The 22,823-nt window shown below is 40.4% G+C and overlaps 1 protein-coding gene across 2 annotated transcripts in view; it reads right to left on the reverse strand.

Annotated features, from left to right (window-relative positions):
* The window catches only part of KIAA0930 (KIAA0930 ortholog), a 53,806-nt gene that overhangs the window by 26,384 nt on the left and 4,599 nt on the right, over nucleotides 1-22,823 (reverse strand). For both annotated transcript variants that reach the window (XM_054630994.2, XM_054630993.2), the window contains exon 2: nucleotides 2,927-3,075. In XM_054630994.2, the coding sequence (XP_054486969.1) occupies nucleotides 2,927-3,075 (149 nt within the window). The remainder of the gene's footprint in view (nucleotides 1-2,926; nucleotides 3,076-22,823) is intronic.

Consider the following 22,823-nt stretch of genomic DNA (forward strand, 5'->3'; position numbering starts at 1 on the left):
ATTCACATATTAGGAGCTTAATTGCTGTTTCACCCATCTATGCTCAGTTTAGAAATTGGTGGGAAGGAAAAGACAAGCAAATGGAAAGTCACTTAGACCAGGCAGAGTGCAAAGCACATAATTTAAAAGGCCTTTTAAAATAAAATTTATGATGGTAGAGAAGTTTACCACCAGCACCTACTGGATCTACTGAATGGTACAATTTCTTACTTCAAGCTGTTGTGACTCATCCAAAGCCCTTCTCATTCAGTCTTAAAACTAAGCAGAACATCTAATCTCCATCCTATCAGGTTTTTTCTGCTTATCCTCTGTTACACTTCAATTTAAAACCAAATGTTATTGCCAACACTCTTCCAGCTCCAGTAAGCACAGAAAAACCCAAACCCACAAGCAGGAGCTACTTTTAATCAGACAGTTCAAGCACCAAAGCCTGGGAACCACTAGATTCATTGACACTTGTTTCCCACTGACACACACCATCACAGCAGGGCATGGAAATGACACAAACAAACACCACCATTGTCAGCATTCAGACAAACAGCACGTCCCCACTCAACCCCTTTTGTCATTGTCATCAGTATGATGATTGCTATCCTCCAATCTGCACAGATCTCATTTTCATGAGCATAAACTAATGTTCTGAGCTGACATGGCATCAAGTCACCTCTGCCTACTTTCTTCAGCCAACACCTGCAGCAGCCAGCTAAGCACAGAGAGCACATATGCAGTGGTGTTTGTGGAAGAACTACAATGGACTTGCTTCGCTGTACACCCAGACTACAGAGTCACCCCCAATGTGGTCCATGAAGGAATCAGCACCAGACCATTTGACTCAGCCTGGCATAAAGCAGGAGCCAACAGCACAGCTCCTGTTCTAGTCCTACACGTCCCCAGACAACTCCGAACCCTCCCCTTCATTTGCCTTTTCAATCTACCCCTGGAAAGCTAAAATGAGAGCACAGCTTGGTGGGTGGAGGAAGGCTTGCACTTCTATCCAGCTCCTACAGATACTAGTCTACATCTCCCTCCCCTTTAACAGTATCACTTTGGCATTTTGGCATCATTTTTCAAGGAAGAATGTCCAAAACTACAAAGTAAATAAAACCCCCGTGTAGTCATAATTTGATGTGTAGGAGTAGTTGTTTGGTGTCTCACTGCACTGGGCAGGCTCAAAAATCAGTTAAAAGAGGAGTTGGAACTACAAAGCAGTCAAGTGAAATCTATCAGGAGGGCAGCTGAACAAGTACCAATGAATCACCAACTATGAAGTTTCACAAAGCAATTGAAGTACTTCAAAGTCACAGGAAAGATTCAATTCTCAGAAGCCATGCAAAATAGAGCCAGCCACAGGAGAGTTACAAAAGGCTGTGTGTGCTATAAAGGCCCACTCCCCATCCCAGATGTTACCCCACACGATTCACTAACACTGATTTTGTACTAACCAGCACTTATGCAACCTCCTCACAAATAAAAATTATTTATGGTGCTTTTAAAAAGCTTAAATAATGCTCTGAGAGCAAATACAATGTCACTGTCGCCTATCCACAAGAGCTTCAGACACTTTAAGCTAATGAATCAGTTAAACAGATTGATCATTGAATGGATTTAAGTAACTAGGCTGCCTCTGAGATTCACTTTCCTTGGTGAGAAGGACAAGAGGTTAAATGACCCATGCTTTTACCAGGCTGAATAAAGCCATAATATCATTTGATGTGAAACAGGGATGCTTTTATAGTCACTGAAACAGCCATCAGGATGGAAGTTTCCCCCACAATTCGTAAAGCTCCAAATACACAAGCTGAAGACTAAACCACTCATCTGATAGGGAAAGAACTATGTTTTTCCATCTTCTCCTTAGTGGTTGTCATGACAGAAGTTGGAAGGCCAAGGAGAAGAGAGAAGATAATTCTGTCCATTTTCTGTATCTTCATCAAAAGTGTGGGAAAACCTTCTGGGATCTTTTTCTCAAGGGAGCTGACAACTGTGGCTCTTTACACCAGCACATGTGAACCCAGAGAACTCTTGTACAGCTGGTTACAAACACTTCCACAGACACCATGCACAAACACCTGTGATTCAACAACAGTGTCAAATTGTTTACATGCGTCAGGAAATCAATCCCCGTTTTTTCCTCCTCCATTTATCTTCCTACAGCCACCAACCTTAATTCTCAATAATACGATCCTACCCCTTGCTTCTGTTTCCTCCACTTAAGATGAAAACTGCCATGGAATGCTAAGAAGTTTCTCAGAAAAATACCTGTGCAGCAGCACCAGGATACCTGACTGTATTTGCAAGGAACAATAGTTCTTTATGAGTTCTTTACATTTTCTTAAATGCAGACTATGAGAGTACAGGAGTTTCTCTGCTGTTTGTCACTGCTGTATCCCAGCTCCAGGAGGCTGCTTGTGTTCTGCTACCAAATACACCCAACAGATGTTCATTCCTGATACTCTGGTAATCTCAGCCAGTTTTCTACTAGAAATACCAATGTGACCATCTCTCTTCTCCTTTTTTTCTCTCTTCCTAGAGACTTGTGCTTTGAGTTTATAAAGTATCATCACTGAAAAGCAAAACACAAGTCAGCTTTCCAAAGAGGCAGGCAAGATTTCTGACTTTCTCAAGTCTATAACAATGCACCTCATTTACACTGCTGCTGATGTTACAGAATCACAGAATCATTAGGGTTGGAAGAGACCTCTGGAGATGACCCAGTCCAATCCCCTGCCAAGGCAGGGTCACCTGGCATTCACAACCTTAACCAGGTATTTCCTCATGGACCAATTTTGTATTGCATCTTGTGGCGAGCAGAGCTGGAAATTCCTCATCCTTGCTTTGCAATTCTTCAGATGTGTCAGGTGCCCCACACCACCACCAAATCCCACGCTACCTTAGGCTTCCCAAGTTAAAACACATCATTACTCACCTTTTTCCCCTCTGTGCTCTCCCCAGCAACATAGGACAGTTTCCGGCGCACGTAGAAGAGCATGTCATCCTGCCGGGGGGCCCACTTCTCCATGAAATAGGTTGAAAACATCCAAGTCCAGAACACAATACGGTCATCTTTGAAACACCCTAGGAGGCACAGAAAAGGAGATATAAGAGTTGTGAATGAGGGTGTCACTTTTGCTTGTGCATAACACGACACCCGAACTGTAGTTCTAAGTTCTTCTGTGGTGCACATGATAGTAAAAGATTTTAAAATCACAAAATTTGGGGAGCTAGAAAGAAAGTTAGGCTTAGTAAGCCCTGGGAAATGTTAGGCCTTGTATTTGCTAGATCATGTGAAACTGCACCTGTGTAGTCAGTATGTGATAAATGATAGAATTGTTAGATGTGATTAGATATAATCATTGTTTAAAGAATCATGAGAAACTATGTCAGAGGTTTGAGGGGATCATGAGAAATCCATGCTTGGATGAAATCAATGTATACAAGAGAACAATGTAAGTTTAATAATTAATATGTAAGTTATATAATGATAGAATATAAAACATGTTTGATCTGACAGTATGTTGGAGTTTGGGTTTGTGTCCCCTGACAACCAGAGCTCTCAATAAGAGCACCTGCATCTAATCATTCCATGATTATGTGTTCCTGAATGCTAACACACAGACCTGGTGCTGTCACTTGGCCTGAGCCCACAGGCTAACCTGGGACATTGTCAAGCACATTCCAGCAACCAGTCTGCCCCTCTGCCCCACAGGCAGGGCACAAGGTCAGGGCCCAGGAGCAGACTCTGGCTTGTGGCATTCACATTCCCTAAAAAATCCCTTCACCCAGGGCTTCTCTTCTGGGAAGTTGAGAAGCCTCAGAGAAAAAGGAAAACAATAATTATCTCATTTGCTTCTCCTGTATTTTGCTCCTTTGGAATGTGTTTGGAGATTATTTCACTGGTTTCTGGTGTGAGTTGTTTTCACTCAATGGCCAATCAGGGCCAAGCTGTGTTGGGACTCTGGAGAGAGTCACGAGTTTTCATTATTATCTTTTAAGCATTGTGTAAGTATCCTTTCTGTATTCTTTAGTATAGTTTAGTATTCTTTAGAACAGTATAGTATCATAAAATAATAAATTAGCATTCTGAGAACATGGAGTCAGATTCACCATTCCTTCCTTCATCGGGGCACCCCACAAATACAATACCTGGCTCTGCCTGTGCTATGAAGAAGTGCAGGGCCAATGCCCTGAGGAATAACACATCACAGCCACACTCGAGCACTTTCAAAGACATGTGGTGACAGCAAATGCTCCAGTTAATGACCTGAAGCCACAAGGTGCCCACAGGTTTCTTATGGGGTCTTGGGGATTACAGCCAGTCCTTCAGGAACTAACAACTGATGCCTTCCTTAACCAATACACAGAAACAAGAATTTATCTGGGACTGTAATTCACCCTCTCTCTGACAAAGGAACAAAATCCAACTCAAGGAAACGATGAGCTCACAAGCCTTGAATCCCAATTACACAATAAAAAGTGGCAGGAGAAGGACAAAAATGGGAAGAGGAAGATGCCACAAAGTCTCACTCAAGGAGATGAATGACATCAGCATCAGCAATAGCACTGCAGTTGGCCTGTCCCCAAGAAAAGGAGGCACAGTAGAGGTGACATCTCATTTTGTGAAACTCTTCAAAGCTCTTAGCTGTAATAAAACAGCAAAGGGTGCTGCACCTTTTGTATTGTTAAAGATAAGAAGAGAATGCAGTCCTGTGCCTGGTGATAGGGGAGCTGATTATTACTCCATGGAGTGATTGCATCCCCTCCCCAAAGCCCCAAGGCTGCTATAACCAAGCTGTTTTAAACATGTGAGGAGAGTAACACTAAAAAATTACAAATAATTATATTGCTGACAAAAACCAAAACCCTAGAATAGACAGTGGGGATAATGGATGGTTATTACGTACAAGACAGCAAGACAGGTGGAGGTGTGTGTACAACCCCTTCTCCAGAACATCTACCCTTTACAGGCAATCATCAGCCTATTTTCCTACTTCATTCCCTGTGCAGTATTTGCCAGACAAATCTTTCTTCCAATCTTTAATTACTGGGGTGGGCAGGAGGTCAGATTTTCAAAATTTTGGGAGATAGACGTGTGACTGAAAGAAAAAGATGAAGTGTCTCCAAACTAAATAAAAAAGCAATATTGAAACCACAATAAAATCCACTGATGGACCATGCACAGAATATGTAAATCAACATCAAGCAGGACAGTATTTGAAAATATGCATATAGCTGATTTAAAAAAAAAAAAATGGAAAGGCTGAGAGAGAACAGAAAAAGGTCAAGATAGTTAGCTCCCAGTGCAGGCTAATTCCAGGCCACACTGCAATTACTTTATTTGCATGACTGCAGTAAAATAGTTTGAATTACTTAAGGCAGCATGGAACATAATGTGCAATCCTGAATAAAATCTGCACTAAATACTTGAGTACTTAAGGACTATCCATTTTTTCCAGTGGACAAATGGAATCAAGTGCCGGAGAGATCAAATACAAGATCCTGGGCATCTTCATCACAGGAATGTCTCCTTAGGGCACAGATGAACAGGACTGTGTACAGCAAATAGTTACACCTGAGAGCATGCAAGAGTGGATTCCAGTGTGTTCAGACTCACAAAACCAGTCTGAAAAAGGACAGGATTATCTCTGGTCTGTACATTCATATAGGAATATCAAGAAGAGAAAAAGAACTCTTCAGGTTTAAGGCTAAACCTCACTGACACAAGGCCAAATGGCTCTAAATGAGCCACTGACACATATGCAGGCTGGAAATTCAAAGCTGATTCCTAAGCCTTCAAGCCATGAAGTTCAGGAGCAGCACCTCAGCTGGAATAGTGAAGGCAAAAATCCCTGTAGCTGAGACAAAGCTCAGCTTTGACTTGGTTAAGAAAGTTCCTGTGGTACCTGTGACAGCTGAGGACACCATGACCCAGTCCCACCTCTATATTTAGCAAAGAGCGGAAAATGGCACACATTCACCGTGGTTAACTAATAGCCTCAAAGAATCTGAAAATCTCATGGGGTTAGAGTACCTGAATTCCCAATCTTAATTAGATAGGGAGGGAGGAGGAAAGAGGATTGCCCTGAGTTCCTCTGAAGTTCTAAGAAAGACAAAGGAAAAGCTAAAAAATGAATGTACATTCTGTAAGAACCATCTCTGAAAGTGCTCTAGTGTTCAGAAATACTTTGCTTTGGTTTGCTCCATAGACAAGGAAACAAAGCAAGTCTAGGCAAGGCATTCCTAGATTTATAATACAAAATCAAGTTATCTAAATCCAGCATTATAAAAAAGGGTTTATTAATCACTCTTAGATTCTTACAGTACATGCAAAACTCTGAGGAACTGTCCATGAGCTGCTGACACCATCAGGTGTGCTTTAGGCTATAAACCACAGGAATTTACTATGCTCAAATAATTATTTAGGGGTGGTTATGGCATATATATTTAGCATATATATTTAGCACATACATTTCTGGGTGGTTGTAATACCTGCAGGAGAACAGAACTGGGTAGAATACCAGGACTCTGTGTGTGCTTTTACCCTTGCTGGGGAACACAGAACAAAGTGATTCCACAGATTCAACCTTAGTCTAAACAGAAAACCTGGGGACAGAAGTGCTGCAGCACTGAACCTGTTTCAGCACTGCAGCACAATGCAGGGGGAAAACCCTGGAAAGCCTTGGAGCCACATTGGATCACTGACAATTTCAACCCCACCTGCAGCTGATGAGATGTAAAACTCTCCTCTGTGCTTCAGAGATGCTTGCAGATTCTGCTGTAATTAAAACCAGCCTAAGGATGCCGTGACTGTTGTGACTGCAGTGGCTAAAGGACTCAAAGCCAAAAAGAGCCAAACCACAACAAAAGAGCTGCTCTTTTCAATTCTAGTAGAAGCAGCAAGGATGTGCAACAGCACACAAGAAGAAATAGCCTTTAAAAGCTACTATAAAATTGCATTACCTTGCAAAGGAGACAAAACATTTTTATTTGTAACCAGGACATAAAATTTGAGAGGGAGAAAATCTATTCCAATTTAAAGCCTGAAACTGTCAGATCCAGTATGTCCACTCAGGAATGCCTTCAACTATTAGATCCCCACTTTACAGTAATTTTGGTCATTTACAGCTTCTCACTAGAAGCCTTCCAGCTTTGCCAAGAAGAAAATTGGAAACATCTATAGTTGAGAGCATGTAGTAAGTCAGCTTCCTGAAAATGCTCCTCCCCTAGCAAATCCCACTTCTAAAGGAATAAAATGGAATTAAGAGTTCAGACTATAAATCTTAATGAACCCAAAGTAGGTTATATAATTATGAGACCTTTGTCATGAACAAATCCTAACTACAACAATTACTGTAATTATACATTTACATGTATTTTATCCTCATTAGAAGCAAAATTTATGCCAACTGCTATGCAATAAATGTCTTTCTTCTTACCTATTAGGTTTTTATACTGAACATTCATTTCAGGGAACTGACTTCATATTCACATAGGAAATCATTAATTTATTTTTTTAATGCCTTCCAAAAATCATTGGATAAAAGGAAGTGTCAGGTTATTATTTTGCTTCAAAAGAATAGAATAAAAGACTTCTCATTCAGTGGATAGTAATTTTTTTCAGCATGTACCACTCAGAGCTTAGAAGAACAATAATTTCAGCTAGACAAGGTTTCTTGCTATGCTTTTACTCCTTTAGTCTGCCACAAGATTCTCCTCACTGTGAAACATTATAAAACTCATTTCATCCAACACTGCCACAGTGATCACCTGTAAAATAACTATCCTTAGATGTTTAAGAGTTAATTAAACACTAATGAAGATCTTTACAACCCCACTATGGTGATGAAATGAGAGTTCTAAGCAACTCACACTGTACTTAACTTTTTTTCTGAGTTTAGCCAAGTATTTTGCAAGGACAATATAAGAAGTTCTTCACATATATTAAAGCTACCTTTGATGGTATAAGGTTGTAATTATGACTGCATAAAATCAGAATGGATGTTCCCTCTCCAGAGATAGTTGCTAGCTAACCAGATCTTCAGAAATCTGAAGTTCAGGCTTCTTCCCAAGACTACATAGAGGGACAGCACTTAATCCCTTCAGTTTGACCTTAAAAAAACAGGACTCCAGTGAACTTCCAGAAGTTCAGCAGCAAGCAATAGTTGGAAGGCAGGTGATGCAGAAGGAAAAAATTTTACTGGCAGAACTTTGGCTAAAAAAGGAAGGCATTATGGTAACAGCAGCAACAGGGGCAAGACAGATGTCACAGATACAACCCTCCTCCTTACCCTTGTGAGAAACAATGCTCCCTTCTGAAATTTCAAAGGTTTATTAAACCCTAACAAAAAATACAACAAAGGACTGAACAAGGAAAAATTAGTGCCAGGAGTCTCCATGAGCAGCAGCCAGGTGCTCTCCTGCAAAATGGCTGCTCTGCCTTTTATACCCTGAGGCCCTCCCAGAGTTTTGTCAGTCAGCTCCTTCTCTGCTGTCCATCAGTGGAGATCACTCTCTTACATCTCACTGGAGGTCAGGTGTTGTTTTGCTACACCTCTTAGTAATAAGCCAGGCCTCCCCAAATGCCCTGACTACCAAGGCTATTACAAGGGGCAGGGGAAAGAGGACTACAGGAGGACATATTACAATAATGTGAAAAATGCGTATTTTATGATTGGCTTTTTGCAAATATTAAAATGAATATTATATGTGTTCTGTTAGAAAGTAATGCTGTATTAATTCTCTTAAGTAGTGTGTTAAATATAGTTTTAGGTTATAACAAAATGTTAAAATAGAAACTATGCTATGTAGGATACTTTTTTTCTAAAGAAAGGACTCCCACTGAGATAGCAGCCACAGGACACCTAAATCTTTCAGAGAAAGAGAATCTATTGCTCACTCATCAGAAGAAACGAACTTCATCCTGCCTTGCTCAGCCAGGACCATGCCATTAGGATTAAGAGGAAGAAGCTGACACTGACCAGACAAAATTCTGTGTTTGAATGGAATTTATGAATCATGTATGAAGTGTATGAATATACAACAGGCTGTTGTTTTTAAGGGTAAATCCTCTGTTAACGTGGGTCCTTTTTTGGGCTTATGCTGCTCAGAAAAAGGTACCCAGACCCTCCATAACTCTTTGTTTTTATTGTCTCACATTGTTCTAATTCAAATTGTCCAAATTATTATTACTTTAATTATATTGCTATTTTTATAACCATTCTATTATCATTAGACTTTTAAAAATTTTAAAAACAAGTGATTGGCGTTTTTCACAAATAACATCACTATATATCTACAAAACTTCTCTTAACATACTCATATTATTCATCTCTTATTTCTGAGAGCCAACCATCACATTATTCATCTATAACAGCCTAAAATAAACTGTTGTATTGCACTAAATAGTTGTTTAGACACCAAGTTCTTCTCTATTCTACCCCACCAAGTGTGGCATGCACACATCCATCCATCTAAGATGAAGACACAGTATTACCCCACTTAGAAAAACTTGAGATCTCTCATATGTTCATTCAGAAACATATCCACTTCATATCCACATAGGAAATCATGAATTTATTTTTTAATGCCTTCCAAAAAATCATTGGATAAAAGGAAGTGTCAGGTTATTATTTTGCTCCAAAAGAATAGAATAGAAGACTTCTCATTCAGTGGATAGTAATTTTTTTCAGCATGTACCACTCAGAAAACAGCTGGAGATGAGCCAAGAAATCCATAACAGGGTGTGGAACCTGGCTGCAGGGAGGCAAGGATTGATTTCAAGGAAATCCACACATGCACACCAGATTCCCCAGCTGTGCAGTTACAAATTCAGGAAGTCTCATAGTGCCTGTGCCATCTCACCAACGTTTTGGTGGGATGCAGTCAAGTGGTCTGGAGATAACCATATAGTCCAGGCATCTAAATAGACATAACTCTTACTAGGTGTAACTACCTATCATCCTGACTTCTAAAGCATGTTTTTAAAGAGGTTACCATCATTATCCTATTTAAAAATTTATCACTAGAGAAGTATTTCCTATATCTCATCCATCTGGTGGTGTCTTTTGAGCTACTTTGCTTTTTCCATTTAAATCATGTTTTTACCAAACTCAACAAAATTGGTCTTGCTATCCTACACCAATCTCTGAAACCTGCAATCTGTTTCCCAACCTTTTCCTGCAGCTCCTACTGTTATAACCACTCTCCCTCCTGACAGAAACTGCCTCTTCTCCATTCATCTACCCCGAATTAAAGCCAGACCACAGCAAGATTAATGAATATAATACCACGCAGTCCTTTTAGGTACTGGTCATTACTGCTGTGCCCAAGAGCACAGACAGCCCTGCCAGTCAAAGTTACAAACACTTAATGCATGTCTCATGTATTTAAGGACTTTGCTTGGCCCCAGTGGTATTTATAGACTTTTGGAATGGGGAGAGCAGGGCTCAGGGTGAAGAGAATCCTCAAACACAACTACCAATACTAAAATTTGCAGGGAAAATTTAGGAAAAGGAAGGTCTCAGCTGGTTTTCAAAATAAAATACAGTAATTTGGTATAAAAAAATGTGTAAGAGATGGCTCTAGCTCACCTAGGAATGGGCTTAAGGAAGAAAAAAGCAGCCAAAAGAGGTTCTGGCTTTGTAAACCTCCCCAGCTAGAGAACACAAAGAGGGCAAAGCACAGAGGGTAAGGCTTAACAACACATCGCCTGAAGGGTCTTTTTCAACATTTATTTTAGGGCCCAAAAGTTTAATTACTTCCTCAGCAACAAAGGGGAGTTGGGAGGGGGCACAAGGGGTGTGAGGCACAACACTTCTGCACACTGAAATCATCAGAGAAAGAGAGTCTAATCAGGAGAGACAACAGTGAGGGCACACTCAGACAGCTCCAACCATAGTACCTGCCCATTTTGAAGGAACCCTTTCACATATTTAGACACTGAATTCAAAAAGAAGCACTCACAAATGATCCAGGTTGTACAGCAGGCATGAAAGTTCAAGTCAAAAACTTGAACTTGAACAGAAGACGGTTGTCTGCCCCCATCACCAGCTCTTTAACTCTTTTGGTTTGAGTAAGTTACTTAGCAGTCCTGCCTGACTATTCCATCTGTCAGGATAAGGCAATATTCACATCCTGACATCTGTCAAGAGACAGATCAGTTAGATAAATAAATAAATACCTTCCAAATATCTCACTTGTACTTAATGAGAAACATGCTTTAAGCTATTCTTTGTCAAAATGGTCTCAGATACATAGATTATGACTGCAGTGTAAGCAAGATGAGTCAAAGAGCATCCATGGAAACATGGGAAAGATACCAGGGACCTATTTAGACATGAATTATCAATATAAGTATCATCAGGTGTCTGAAACTACCACTTGGAGTGTCCTGACAGGGCACCACAGAACTGCAGTTTAACCTCTTCCTAAACCATCTCCCTGCCACCACTTTGATCTGCCTTGCTTAATTAAACAGTGACACAAAGAGCTTATTTTTCTTGTCTCTTAGGAGTTTCTTGGGATTAACACTGGGGTATTATTCTGCAGCACAATGAAGTTTAATGATCAAAGTTATCTATCCAGCAACTCCACAGAGTTACTAAAAGATCAGCATACAAACACCACAAAGTAGCTAATTTCAGGTCATCAAAACTGCACAGTAGGAAATTAAAGAAGAAATATTTCAAATTCTCTCTGTGCTACACCTCATAGAGAAACACTACTACTGGGCATTCCTGATGAAGAAATCCCCTGAAGAACACTTTCCTTTTAATTCCAAGGAATACAAAAACACCATGTAAGAACTTCTGTCTATATCCTTTTTCTTTCTTTTGTATAGTTTTAGTATGGCATTCTTTAATATAATATAGTATCAAAAAATAATAAATCAGCCTTCTGAAAACATAGAGTCAGATTCTCATCTCTCACCTTATCCTAGAAACCCTCACAAACTTGACAGTTTTGTTTGGTTTGGGAGTTTTTTAGGGGCTTGGGGGTTTGTTGAGATATTGGGACATTGGAACACCAGACAGATGATGGACTTTGGACCTGGTTAGCATAAGAGGTTTGATAACAGGTTTCTCTTGGCAAGAGCAAACAGAACTTTGAGGATTAAAAGAAGATTCAATCAGACAGGTTTACCAGAGTAAGAAAATTTCACTAAACTCTGCAAGCAAGAGATGTTGTAATATGCATAAGTTTGTGCATGTGATTTTAACCTAATCATTGCAGTAAACATTACTAGTCTTCCTAAAACAGTATAGAAGCATTGGTAGTCCACAGGAAATTTGGATTCTGGTCACCCAGTCTTCCCCATCTGTCTTCATCACTGACAAAGGGGTTTTCTTTCCTACCAATTTCCAACTTTAAGCAATGGTTTCATTCACAGAGAGGCACAGTGAGCAATTTCTGCCTACACACTGTATTCACACCATCTACTTCACAACTATCTTGTGGCACACAGGACCTGGAGCATCCCTTTGCCAGGCTGACAAGTCCTACCCTACTAGTGAAGTACCCCCTGTGCAAAAGTCATCCCCACAGCACCTCCACTGCCCTTCTCTGAACCTTTCAAGTCTACAATATTAAAAATGAGCAAATGCCACAGAACCTTGCTGCACTTTTGACTGCACTGAACACAGGAACAATTACAGCTCCCAAACTAGGTAATACCAGCTGGCCCTGTGAAGATGATGTTTGCTAATCAGCTAAACCCAGGGGCAGAGTTTCCTATGCAACAAGTTTTGGGGTACAAACATGCCTTTCCACAAAACTATTTCCTCTTTTTTCCCTGCTCTTCATACCTCATTGCAGAGCTGCAGCACAATGTGAAAAACGCGTATTTTATGATTGGCTTTTCACAAATATTAAAATGAATATTATATGTGTTATGTTAGAAAGTGATGCTGTATTAATTCTCTTAAGTAGTGTGTTAAATATAGTTTTAGATTATAACATAATGTTAAAATAGAAACTGTGCTATGTAAGATACTTTTTTAAAAGAGAGGAATGAGGTACTCCCACTGAGATAGCAGCCACAGGACACCTAAATCTTTCAGAGAAAAAGAATTTATTGCTCACTCATCAAAAGAAACGAACTTCATCCTGCCTCGCTCAGCTCTGAAGATGCTGCCTTCAGGATTCAGAGGAAGAAGTTGATGATGACCAGACAGAATCCTTTGTTTCAATGGAATTTATGCATCATGTATGAGGTGTATGAATATGCAACAGGCTATTGCTTTTAAGGGTTAATCCTCTGTTAACGTGTGTCCTTTTCTGGGCTTATTTTGCCCAGAAAAAGGTACCCGGACATCCGTAACTCTTTGTCTCTATTGTCTCCTATTATCCTAAATCCTAATTGTCCAAATTTTTATTACTCCAATTATATTGCTATTTTTATAACCATTTTAATATTATTAAACTTTTAAAATTTTAAAAACAAGTGATTGGCGTTTTTCACACACAACTAAAAGGAAGAAGCCTTACGCCCAGGCAGAAGAAAAGTGCAGATTGGAAATGTGCTTGTGCACAAGTGGACACATTACAGGCCTAGAGGAGGGAACAGTGGAGCTTCTGCAGGCAGCACCTCAAACACAACCACGGGTGAAACTGCACAGCTTTGCATTAAGAAAATTCATCCCAGAGCTCCTCACTTTTAATACATCTTTATCAACAATACCTCACGCAGGAGAGCTCAATATTTCATGTGCTTTAATTTTCTGAGATTAAATTTACAAAAACCCACTGCATCAGCAACGGAAACAATTCCACCCACCTGAGGAATGCCCTTGACACTGAAGAGCAATCAACCAACACAAGTTTCTCAGTTGCCTCCCTTGCTCTTAAGATCTTAAGTACAGCTGTTTCTGAATCCAAACAATTCTTTTCTGCTATTTTCTGTTTTACTGAATTTCACCCAAGAGAGAAGGGATTCACAGAACTAAACTTGAGTGTGGTTTTAGGCACATCTGCAATGCACAACCAAAGGAGAACAATACACAATACAAGGGGGTTCTGTTAAGGACCAAATTGCTTTTTCTGTGCTGAATTGAGCACCTCCTTATATAGAAAACAGCTAAAGGCCAGTAGGACAACTCCCACAGAGAGCTGTTACCTTAGGAGAAAAGGTACACCATGAGTTAACAAGCATTCTCTTTCAGCTTTGGGGTTTTATTTTGGTTTTGGGGTCTTTCCTTCCTATTTTCTTACCCAACTAAGATTTTCTGCCCAGTACTCGTCTCACCATTCTAGATATCAATAACATCTCTACATCCCCAACTGCTTTCTAAAGTACTTGTGGTCGCTTCAGAAAACTTCAGTTTCTGGAACACTTTTAATTCCACTTTCTGAACTTCACATATAATCCGACACTTTGATTACATTTACCATGTTTGTTTTTCCCTTTGTTTTCCCCCATGCAGAGGAGCACAGGATGACCTTGTGGAAGTCCAGCACAAGTTCATGGATTATTTAAGTTGAAAACACATGAAAAGAACAACTCAGTTGATCCTGCAACTCATGCTAAGGTTTACACCACAGCCATGCAGTGTCACATATTACAGCACTGGAATGCACTTGATGCTGGACACCAAAATGCAAAGGACACACAAATTTTTGTGTAGTATTTTGAAAGTCCACTAAAAGTGACAAAGTATAGCTGAACATGACTGAGGTTAAACACTGGCCACAAAGTCTGGCTGGGGTTTCAGAGCTTCCTCAAATTTGGACCCTTAGATTCCTCACATCCTGGAAAAAAACCAGAATTGCTTATTTGTCACTTCATTTCATGCAAGTAGTGAGGATATTGAAGGGAAATAAGTGCTCACTTGCACAAAAGCATCAAGAAATCTCAGTGTTTGAACTCTGGGCATTGCAGTTTTCTGCTTTATTCTCCTTGGGATGGTTTCTGTGTTACTCAGAAGTGGAAGGTGGGAGAGAGATTACTTTCTTTCATCCACATTTGTTTCAATTCTCCATTTCCATTTTTACCTGCACTTGTTCCACAGCAGAAAATTGCTTCATAGCACCATTGCTGAGAAGACAAACACAATCTCCTCTAGAAAAAAGATTTGTAAACTGTATTCCTAAAGTTCATACATCTTCCTGCAGGTCTCTTCTTTACTATTATATCATATGCTGAGGAAATCATCTTTTCAGTTAATACTCAAAAACCAATCAAAGCCTGCATAATTTAAAAGCATAAACAAGTGTGTACCATCTACAGATTTCCACTTTGAAAAAGTAGAATTCAAATGGAACCATAATAACATGAGAAATATTTTCCAACAAGAGTAACCCTAGAAGGTAAATTTAGAGAAAAATCATCAAATATGATGGGTCAGTATGAAACACCAAATAAAGACAGCATTTTACAGGCATCTGACAATTTACTTTGAGTACTAATGCTGGCAAGGGTCAACCCAATTGAAAGGATATGGTTACCTGCTACTGAACTGCAGTGCACAGCAATAACAAATCCATTCTCATCCAACAGTTGCCAGCTGCTTTGCTGTACCTCAGCCTCTCAAAGCATGTGGTAGTTCAGTTCCCTGGAAATGGCACCCAAACCCTCAAACTATGTGCAACTCCCAAAGGCCTGCAGCATCACTTAAATCCACAGATTGAATTTACACCAGAGGAATCACCTGGTCATGCCTTTCCTAAGAAACTGCTGCAGAAAAGCTGCTGTGTTTCAGAGCTGGCCTAACTGGGGATTTAGTGCAGGTGTACACGTTCTCCTTGCACAGAGGAGACCCACCTGATGCAGACACTAAATCCAGTGAAAGAGGGACAAATGGTAACACATTTCCTACTGCTGCTTTCAGGATTACCCAGCAACAGTCCTAAACTTTCCAAGACCTAGATCCAACCTGGAAAGGTCACTTGGCAACTTAGAAAGCATGCTGGCCCTGCTGGAGTGCAGAAACTTGTCTGTAATAGCACAAATATGTGTTTTCACTGCTAAAATACACTCTATTTTTGTTCTCTGCCAAAGCAACCCCCCTGATCAAAGACTGCTGCTTCTGTAAATTTATGACATCCAAGGTCCCTATTTTCACACTTAATAAATATCACTGTCAAAGCCCTATCTGAGAGACTACTGTGGTAGGTCAGGTAAAACCAGCAAATTGTATTTTAGAAGTATTGCAGCCTTACAAAACTACCAAGACTGTGGTTATTAGTGATAATTTCATGTCTGTACCTCCCCCAGCACCTTATCTTTGCTATCACAGACTGCTAGTTAGCAACTTGCTGTCAAGGCAGAAGGAAGGAGCAGCTATCACAACAGCAGCTGGCAGAGAAGCAGAGTTATTTCCTAGCCATACTTGCTCTCACAGACTGGCATTTTCCAAATTCAGTTTCTCTTCTGGTTAGAAACATCGGCAGCATCTTTCTGAGTGAGCACTTGGCAACTTTACAGTGGAAGCCATAATTCTCACTTACCTTCTACACCACAAACCCACTCACTTCTAGAAGCTGACAACCAACACTTTCACCTATCTTGCAGCCAAGATTTAAAAAAAAAAAAAACCAAACTTGTTTGACACTGCCATCTCTTAGCTGGGTGCCCAACCTGATATGCACACATAAGACAACCAGTCTAAAGAAGGATGTATTAAAAAAAATAATAATAAATAAAAGCACTTTTAAAAATCCCACTTAGTGTTGTTCAGGGTTGGGTTGTCCAACAAACTATCTTTGCCAGCATCTGGATATTTCAGCTATTTAGACAGCACTCCCTTTAGCATTGATATTACTGTTACTGCAGGTTTCTAAGACAATAAATACAGCTGTTCAGATAGAAATAAAAGTGAACTGCCTGCCCACTCACCTCCATCCCAGTGGTATCTCCTCTTATGGCAAATTCAGGCCACTCTCTTTAAACAAATCACAGTCATGCACGGGAGACAAATGTTTTCCCTAACAGCTGCTCACTTTGCTGTGAAACCATCAAATGGTCAGGGAAGCACAGCCAGGCTGTCCTGCAGGCACTGCAGGGCTGGACACCATCAATCCCCTCATCAGCACCCCAGGTTTGCATGCTGCAGGCTGTCAAGAACTCAGGACAGTTCTTGACAGTCCCAAGTAAGGCACAAGAACTTCATTTAGTCCACAACCAAACAATTGGAAACAAGAAAAAAACTAGCTCTCTGTGGAAATGGTCATTACTGGGAGAGAAGAGGGGAGGGGAGGGAGAGGGAATTTTATTAACAGATGTGACATACTACCTTCAGTCAGGCAGAACCCAAAAAACTGCCCTAAAGCCAGCACCCTGCTCCTTAAGGGAGAGCAACTGCTGCAAAGCTGCTGTTCTATTTCATAAACAGGGGTTTAGTCTTCCATTAATATTTTAGCTACTGAAAACATGCCATGCCTTTCCATTGGTAACCAGCATCACTGCTTCACTTTCTCATCCAGAGGGAAGACTTGCACAGCTGCAAACCCCTATGGACCTGGAAGGCTTTGTTCATGGGTGTATTGCAGCAACCTGGCCAAGGGAACAGAATCCTGGGCTAAAGAGTTAAAAGAGTTGGAAGCTTTTTGCCAACAACCTACAACATGCCTATTGTTCAGCACTTCAGCTCTGCTACTTCCACCATCCCTGGGTCTCTCCCACCCACCACAGCACCCTCAACAGGCACTCTCTCCAGGCTAAAAAGAGTTACAAAAATGGCTTATAAACAACCAGAGCAAGTCACAACCTTTATCTTCTGAGAAATCACTTCTTTTATCCCATGACAGTGACAAGGTCTCAGGCGGGAACACGTGAGCTGCAGAAGAAAAGCCTTCCTTAGAAAATTCCTCACACAAGGCAGCACCACAAGGCAGTGTCTTTTACTGCCTCTGCCCACCACTGGGCTTACAAACATCCTCCCCTGAGATTTTGATTACACACTTTACTGCCTTTTGATGTTGCAACTACTAGTTTAGAAGTAAAGAATAAAAATCTTAATATTCTTCTATTCAGTCATTACAGCACTGAAGCACAGATCCTGCATTTGAAGAGGCAAACCAAAGCTTTAGATACAGCCACAGTAACTCCAATTTCTCCCTGTCCTTTTGTTTTCTGTAAATTTTAAGAAATGCCCTCAACCTCAGGTTTCACAGATAGTGACAAGCAAGTACAAGGTAAGCATTGCATTTTTACTTGCTGCATTCTTCACAGCATTTTGCTAAAGAAACATTTGTGATTCTCTTCAAAGTTCCTTACCAGAAAAGGAGACAGAGGAAGGACATGTCTACACTTGATTTTCCCTTTTTGACCCATTCAGGACAATATAGGCTAAAAAATTTGAACATGGAGTTTTCTTCATTTCTGGCAGTTGTAGAAAATAATTCAAATTGGAAAGGAACTCAGAAGTCAAGTTCTGCTGCAAAAAAATCACAGGCAGCTCTGTGTTTATGTTTTTTATTAATAAAGCTGAATTTCTGTTATTTACAGGCCAGGTGGTGCTCCTGGCCTGTCACAGGAGGGAACAGAAGACAGCACAGTCTCCAGGAACAGGACACTGAGTGCAACTCTGCTGGCACCTCAGAGCTACAGCAGCCTCAGAGCAAAACATCAGAGTGAGCTTCAATACAGCAGGTCTAAACTCTTAGTCTCTTTATTTTGAAGATACCTAGAAATGCTACTTTAGAAATTAATTCAAGACAGCAAGACTGTAAAAGTGGCAAACAGAGTACTTGGGATCTCACACTTTGCCTGCCCTTCCACTTTTCCATTTGAGACTCACAACCACATTTTCCTTATTAGCTTTTAGGAGCAACTGGATGCTACTCAAGTGTAGAACAAGTGCAAAAGGATCATTCTTCCATTCAGAAATACTTCTGTTGTGTCACAGGATTAATGCATCCTATTAAATATACACACATATATGACTGCTTAGATATCTATCACCAAAGGAGTTAGACAGACAGCTGTTGAACAGAAGAAAGTGAAAAATTTCATAATTCTATTCTGGTCATTTTTAAAGCACCAAATGCAAACATTTAAATTGTTGTTCCTCTGTTAACTGAAAGAAAAGCCACAATGAAGAACAATCCAGAATGAATCTGAAGAGTCAGAGCAAAGAGCTCAGCATAATGTAATCTATGATTTTAATTTCAAAGATCAAAGAGGATGAAATCAGTTCCCCTTTAATCATGCAAAACATGGGCTACTAACAATTGAAATGATGTTTTGAGTAGAGTTTAGTCACTCTTGTTATGAAAAACAAAGGTCATCTGTTCAGACCTTCATTATTTAGGTAGAATTAAACTACTCATTAGAAACAAACAAACAAACAAGAAAAGGTACTTCAACATTCCTACAAAGTATATAAAAAGCTGGATCATCATTATTCAGAAAGACACCTGGGTTTACAGAGCTTTATCTCCAAGTTGTACTGGCATGAACTTGCTGCTTTCCCTCTGAAAGCATGAGATCAGGCAATCACCAAGCAGGAGTGACCTCCCTGAAGCAATAAACTCATCCCAAGACTGATTATTTCACTTATGCTGAACACCCTGTGTATTGTTATTTTATTACTTTATATTACAGAGCACTGAGTTTTATGGAAATTTGAAACCCACCTCTCAGGGTCCTTTAAGGCAGGTAAGTAAACAAATCCCTTACTGGAAATGTCACACTGCTAGACATCCAACATCTCCTGCATCTGCTCTCCAACAACACAGAGGAATAAATTTCCAGTGAGATCCTTCACAGCTCTTAGCAGAATGTTATAAATCCATTTCAAAACACTTCCCTCATCTTGTTTCAGCATCTCCAGGAAATTAAATCAAGCTCTTCATAGTGCAAAGACAGCTAAAGCTTCACTGGCATTTTAATTCATTTCTCGAGTTCCTGCTGATCACACCAAGCCCTGCAAGGTAGGACCAAGAACTCCCAATACACTTCTGCCTTTTATCCAAGCTTGAGTTAAGACATGCAAACAGAGTTTGGAGCTAAAACTCCCTATGTAACTGCCAGACACAGAAAATCAGAAAATCTACCTTCCACTTCCATGTGCTCAAAGGAAACCCCACCTCAGTGTTCACCCATATTCCTACAGAACACCTGACATGATGCAGCACCAACAGATGGATAAAATAGGAGCAACACCTAACACAATATTCCTGACCCTTGAAATCACTCTGGGTGTGGTGACAGGGCAATTCCTGACATGAGAGCTCATGAAAAGCTGGGTCACTATTGAGCCACAAAGATTTTCAACACAAACAGCAAAACCAGGGGCAGTCTCAGCCTGACTCACTGAGCACATCTTGCCTAAAAAGGAGGAACAAAAAGCCCAATGATGTCATTTTCCATAGGGAAACACTACAAGAGATCAGGTCACCTCAAATGCACTTCTGCACATCCAGCACACTGCTGTACCTGGAAACAACCCAGAATACTTCAAACGTGAAGAACTGATGATTGCCTGACATCTGCTCTGCCTTCTGAGATAAGAAAGAAAATTATGCAAAAGATATCCTGAAACACCAAAAGCAGCCTCAAAACCAGCAGCAGCAGCTGTTTCCTCACTGCTGTGGCAGGACAGATATGGCTCCAAAATGAACTTCACATCACAACACATCACCTGCCTGCAAAATACCACATTCACCTAAAGGGACTTAACTTGTGGCCCCTAAGGAAATATGTCTAGGGAACTCCCAGAGGAGGAAGATAAAGAATTTGCTATTTCCAGGGTTCAATTTCTGCATGGTACTAGCACAGTCCATACTAGAGACCGGGTAAACCAAAACAACAAAATCTTCAGTTTTAAAGCCCTGAAATTGCAGAAAACCCTATAAATCTTCACACAAATAATATAATTCACATATCATTTGTGCCTTATAATTTGAGCCTATAATTTGTGCCTTCACATAATATAATTTGTGCCTTAAACAGTAAGAATTCAGGGGAAATAAATTCCTTAGTACTGTTGGTGCATCTGATTAACTTCAGCCAACAGAACTAGTGCTGCAGTGTGCCCAGGTGACCACAACTCCACAGCAGCAGCAGCAGGATGCTGTATCTGCTGCTCCTGCATCCTGACTGCACTTTATTTCCTGCACAGAGAAAGGCAATCAAAGCCCTCTTCTGATCACACACACCCCAAAAAAGAGCAACCTTGCTTCCCAGAAATTCACCCTGCTTAACCCAAGGGACTGGGTTAACAAACAAAACCAGCTTGTTTCACACACTTTTGAAGGCTCTCTGTAAAAAGCAGCTTCACTATTCACTGGGCTCCTGACACCATGAATTGATTTTGTGCAGACTTTCTCTTTCCACCTTATTGTTCACTTCCAGGTAATAATACTTAAAACATCAGTGAGCTGCTACCTGATCCTACTGAGCCAGTTTACAAGGATAAGCAAATGCAACAATCATCACTAACTGTTTAAACTGCAGGGGTTTGGTTTTCCAGAAATGCAGCTGGACATGAGACACTGTGTATTTCATCTATTTCAGCTAGTGACACTGTATTTCAGCTACTGACACTGTGTATTTCAGCTACTGAAAAGCCTTCATCCTCTGAGCTTTCTCTGTTCATCAGCACCCTGAACACTAACACTTAGAGGGGAGACCAATACACTTCATTCTTCAGGAAATTCCAGTTTTCATTCCTTGGAAAGAATCCAAACAGATGGAACGCTAAATCTTTAAAAGATCCATCCTGAACCTTATAGGTAAGATGTGTCCTAATCCCTAAGACAAACCTCCCATCCATCTTAAACTCCAAAACAGAACTCAGACTCCCAAATGGATTTACAACTTACTAAAGATTTAGAGCACACTAACATGACAACAAAACTAAGCAGTTAAGGTTGCTAGAGCTATAGTATTACACAAATAAGAGATGGGTGTTCTGCTAGCATCCAGAAAATGAAAAGCAGCACACCATGCCTTAGAAACTTAACTGCTCATTTTGGTAAGGCAACAATGTTCTGGAAGGTATTTTTTGGGATTTTTTTTTTTTTTTTTGGGGGGGGTGGTGGTGTTGGATTTTTTTCCTAGCTTTTAGAAAAATCTTGCCTCTCTACTTCAGCACCTCCAGTCTGATTTTGATAATTTGAGCGTGTACACTCCCGAGCAGGACGTGAAAAAATCCCATAAGGTTTCATCTCTGTTAAAATGAAAGAACAAAGTAATAACCCAACTGTCATAGAAAGATGTGAAAGCTGTAATAAAAGAGAGTTTGGTATATTATCCATGTGGCATGGAGTATCTGTCACACTCCAGACAGAAGCCAGATGACAAATCCCTGAATACACCAGTGAGTGATGGAAACCTGACAGGCCATTAGTGACATCAGCATGAACAAGGTTCTAAGCAACAATCAAAACAGAATTTTAAATGAATCACTTTTAAAAGACAAAACCAAACAAACAAAAAAAAACCTCACAGAAATAGTTATTAACCATGGAGAGCTGCAGCCCTAGAGTCTGGCCCCAGATTGCTGTTCTGCATGGCCTGATTCTACAGGGAATTCCTCACCTTGACTGTAGAAGTGACAGGATGGGATCCCAGGACACAAAACCCTTGGACATGCAGAATGGCATTCCCATCCCCTGGACAAAGCCACTGGGTCTAGGAGCTTGCTCCACCTGTGGTTTCTCCCACACAGCCCATCCAAGCACTCATACATATCAAATGTCCTCATGTATCCGACTGCAGAAATGTCTTCCAGACATTTTGCAATGCCAGGCAAAAAAAAAAAAAAAGGCAGTTTTAAAATATTCTATCTATCTTTCACACTGGAATTTCCTTGCTATTTGCTCACCTTTATCCAACTACAAATCTGAGGTTCAACACCTCAGGGTATTTACCTAAGGGTAAACTG

This window comes from Agelaius phoeniceus, chromosome 5 (genome assembly GCF_051311805.1).
Source record: "Agelaius phoeniceus isolate bAgePho1 chromosome 5, bAgePho1.hap1, whole genome shotgun sequence".
NCBI classification, from domain to species: Eukaryota; Metazoa; Chordata; class Aves; order Passeriformes; family Icteridae; genus Agelaius; species Agelaius phoeniceus.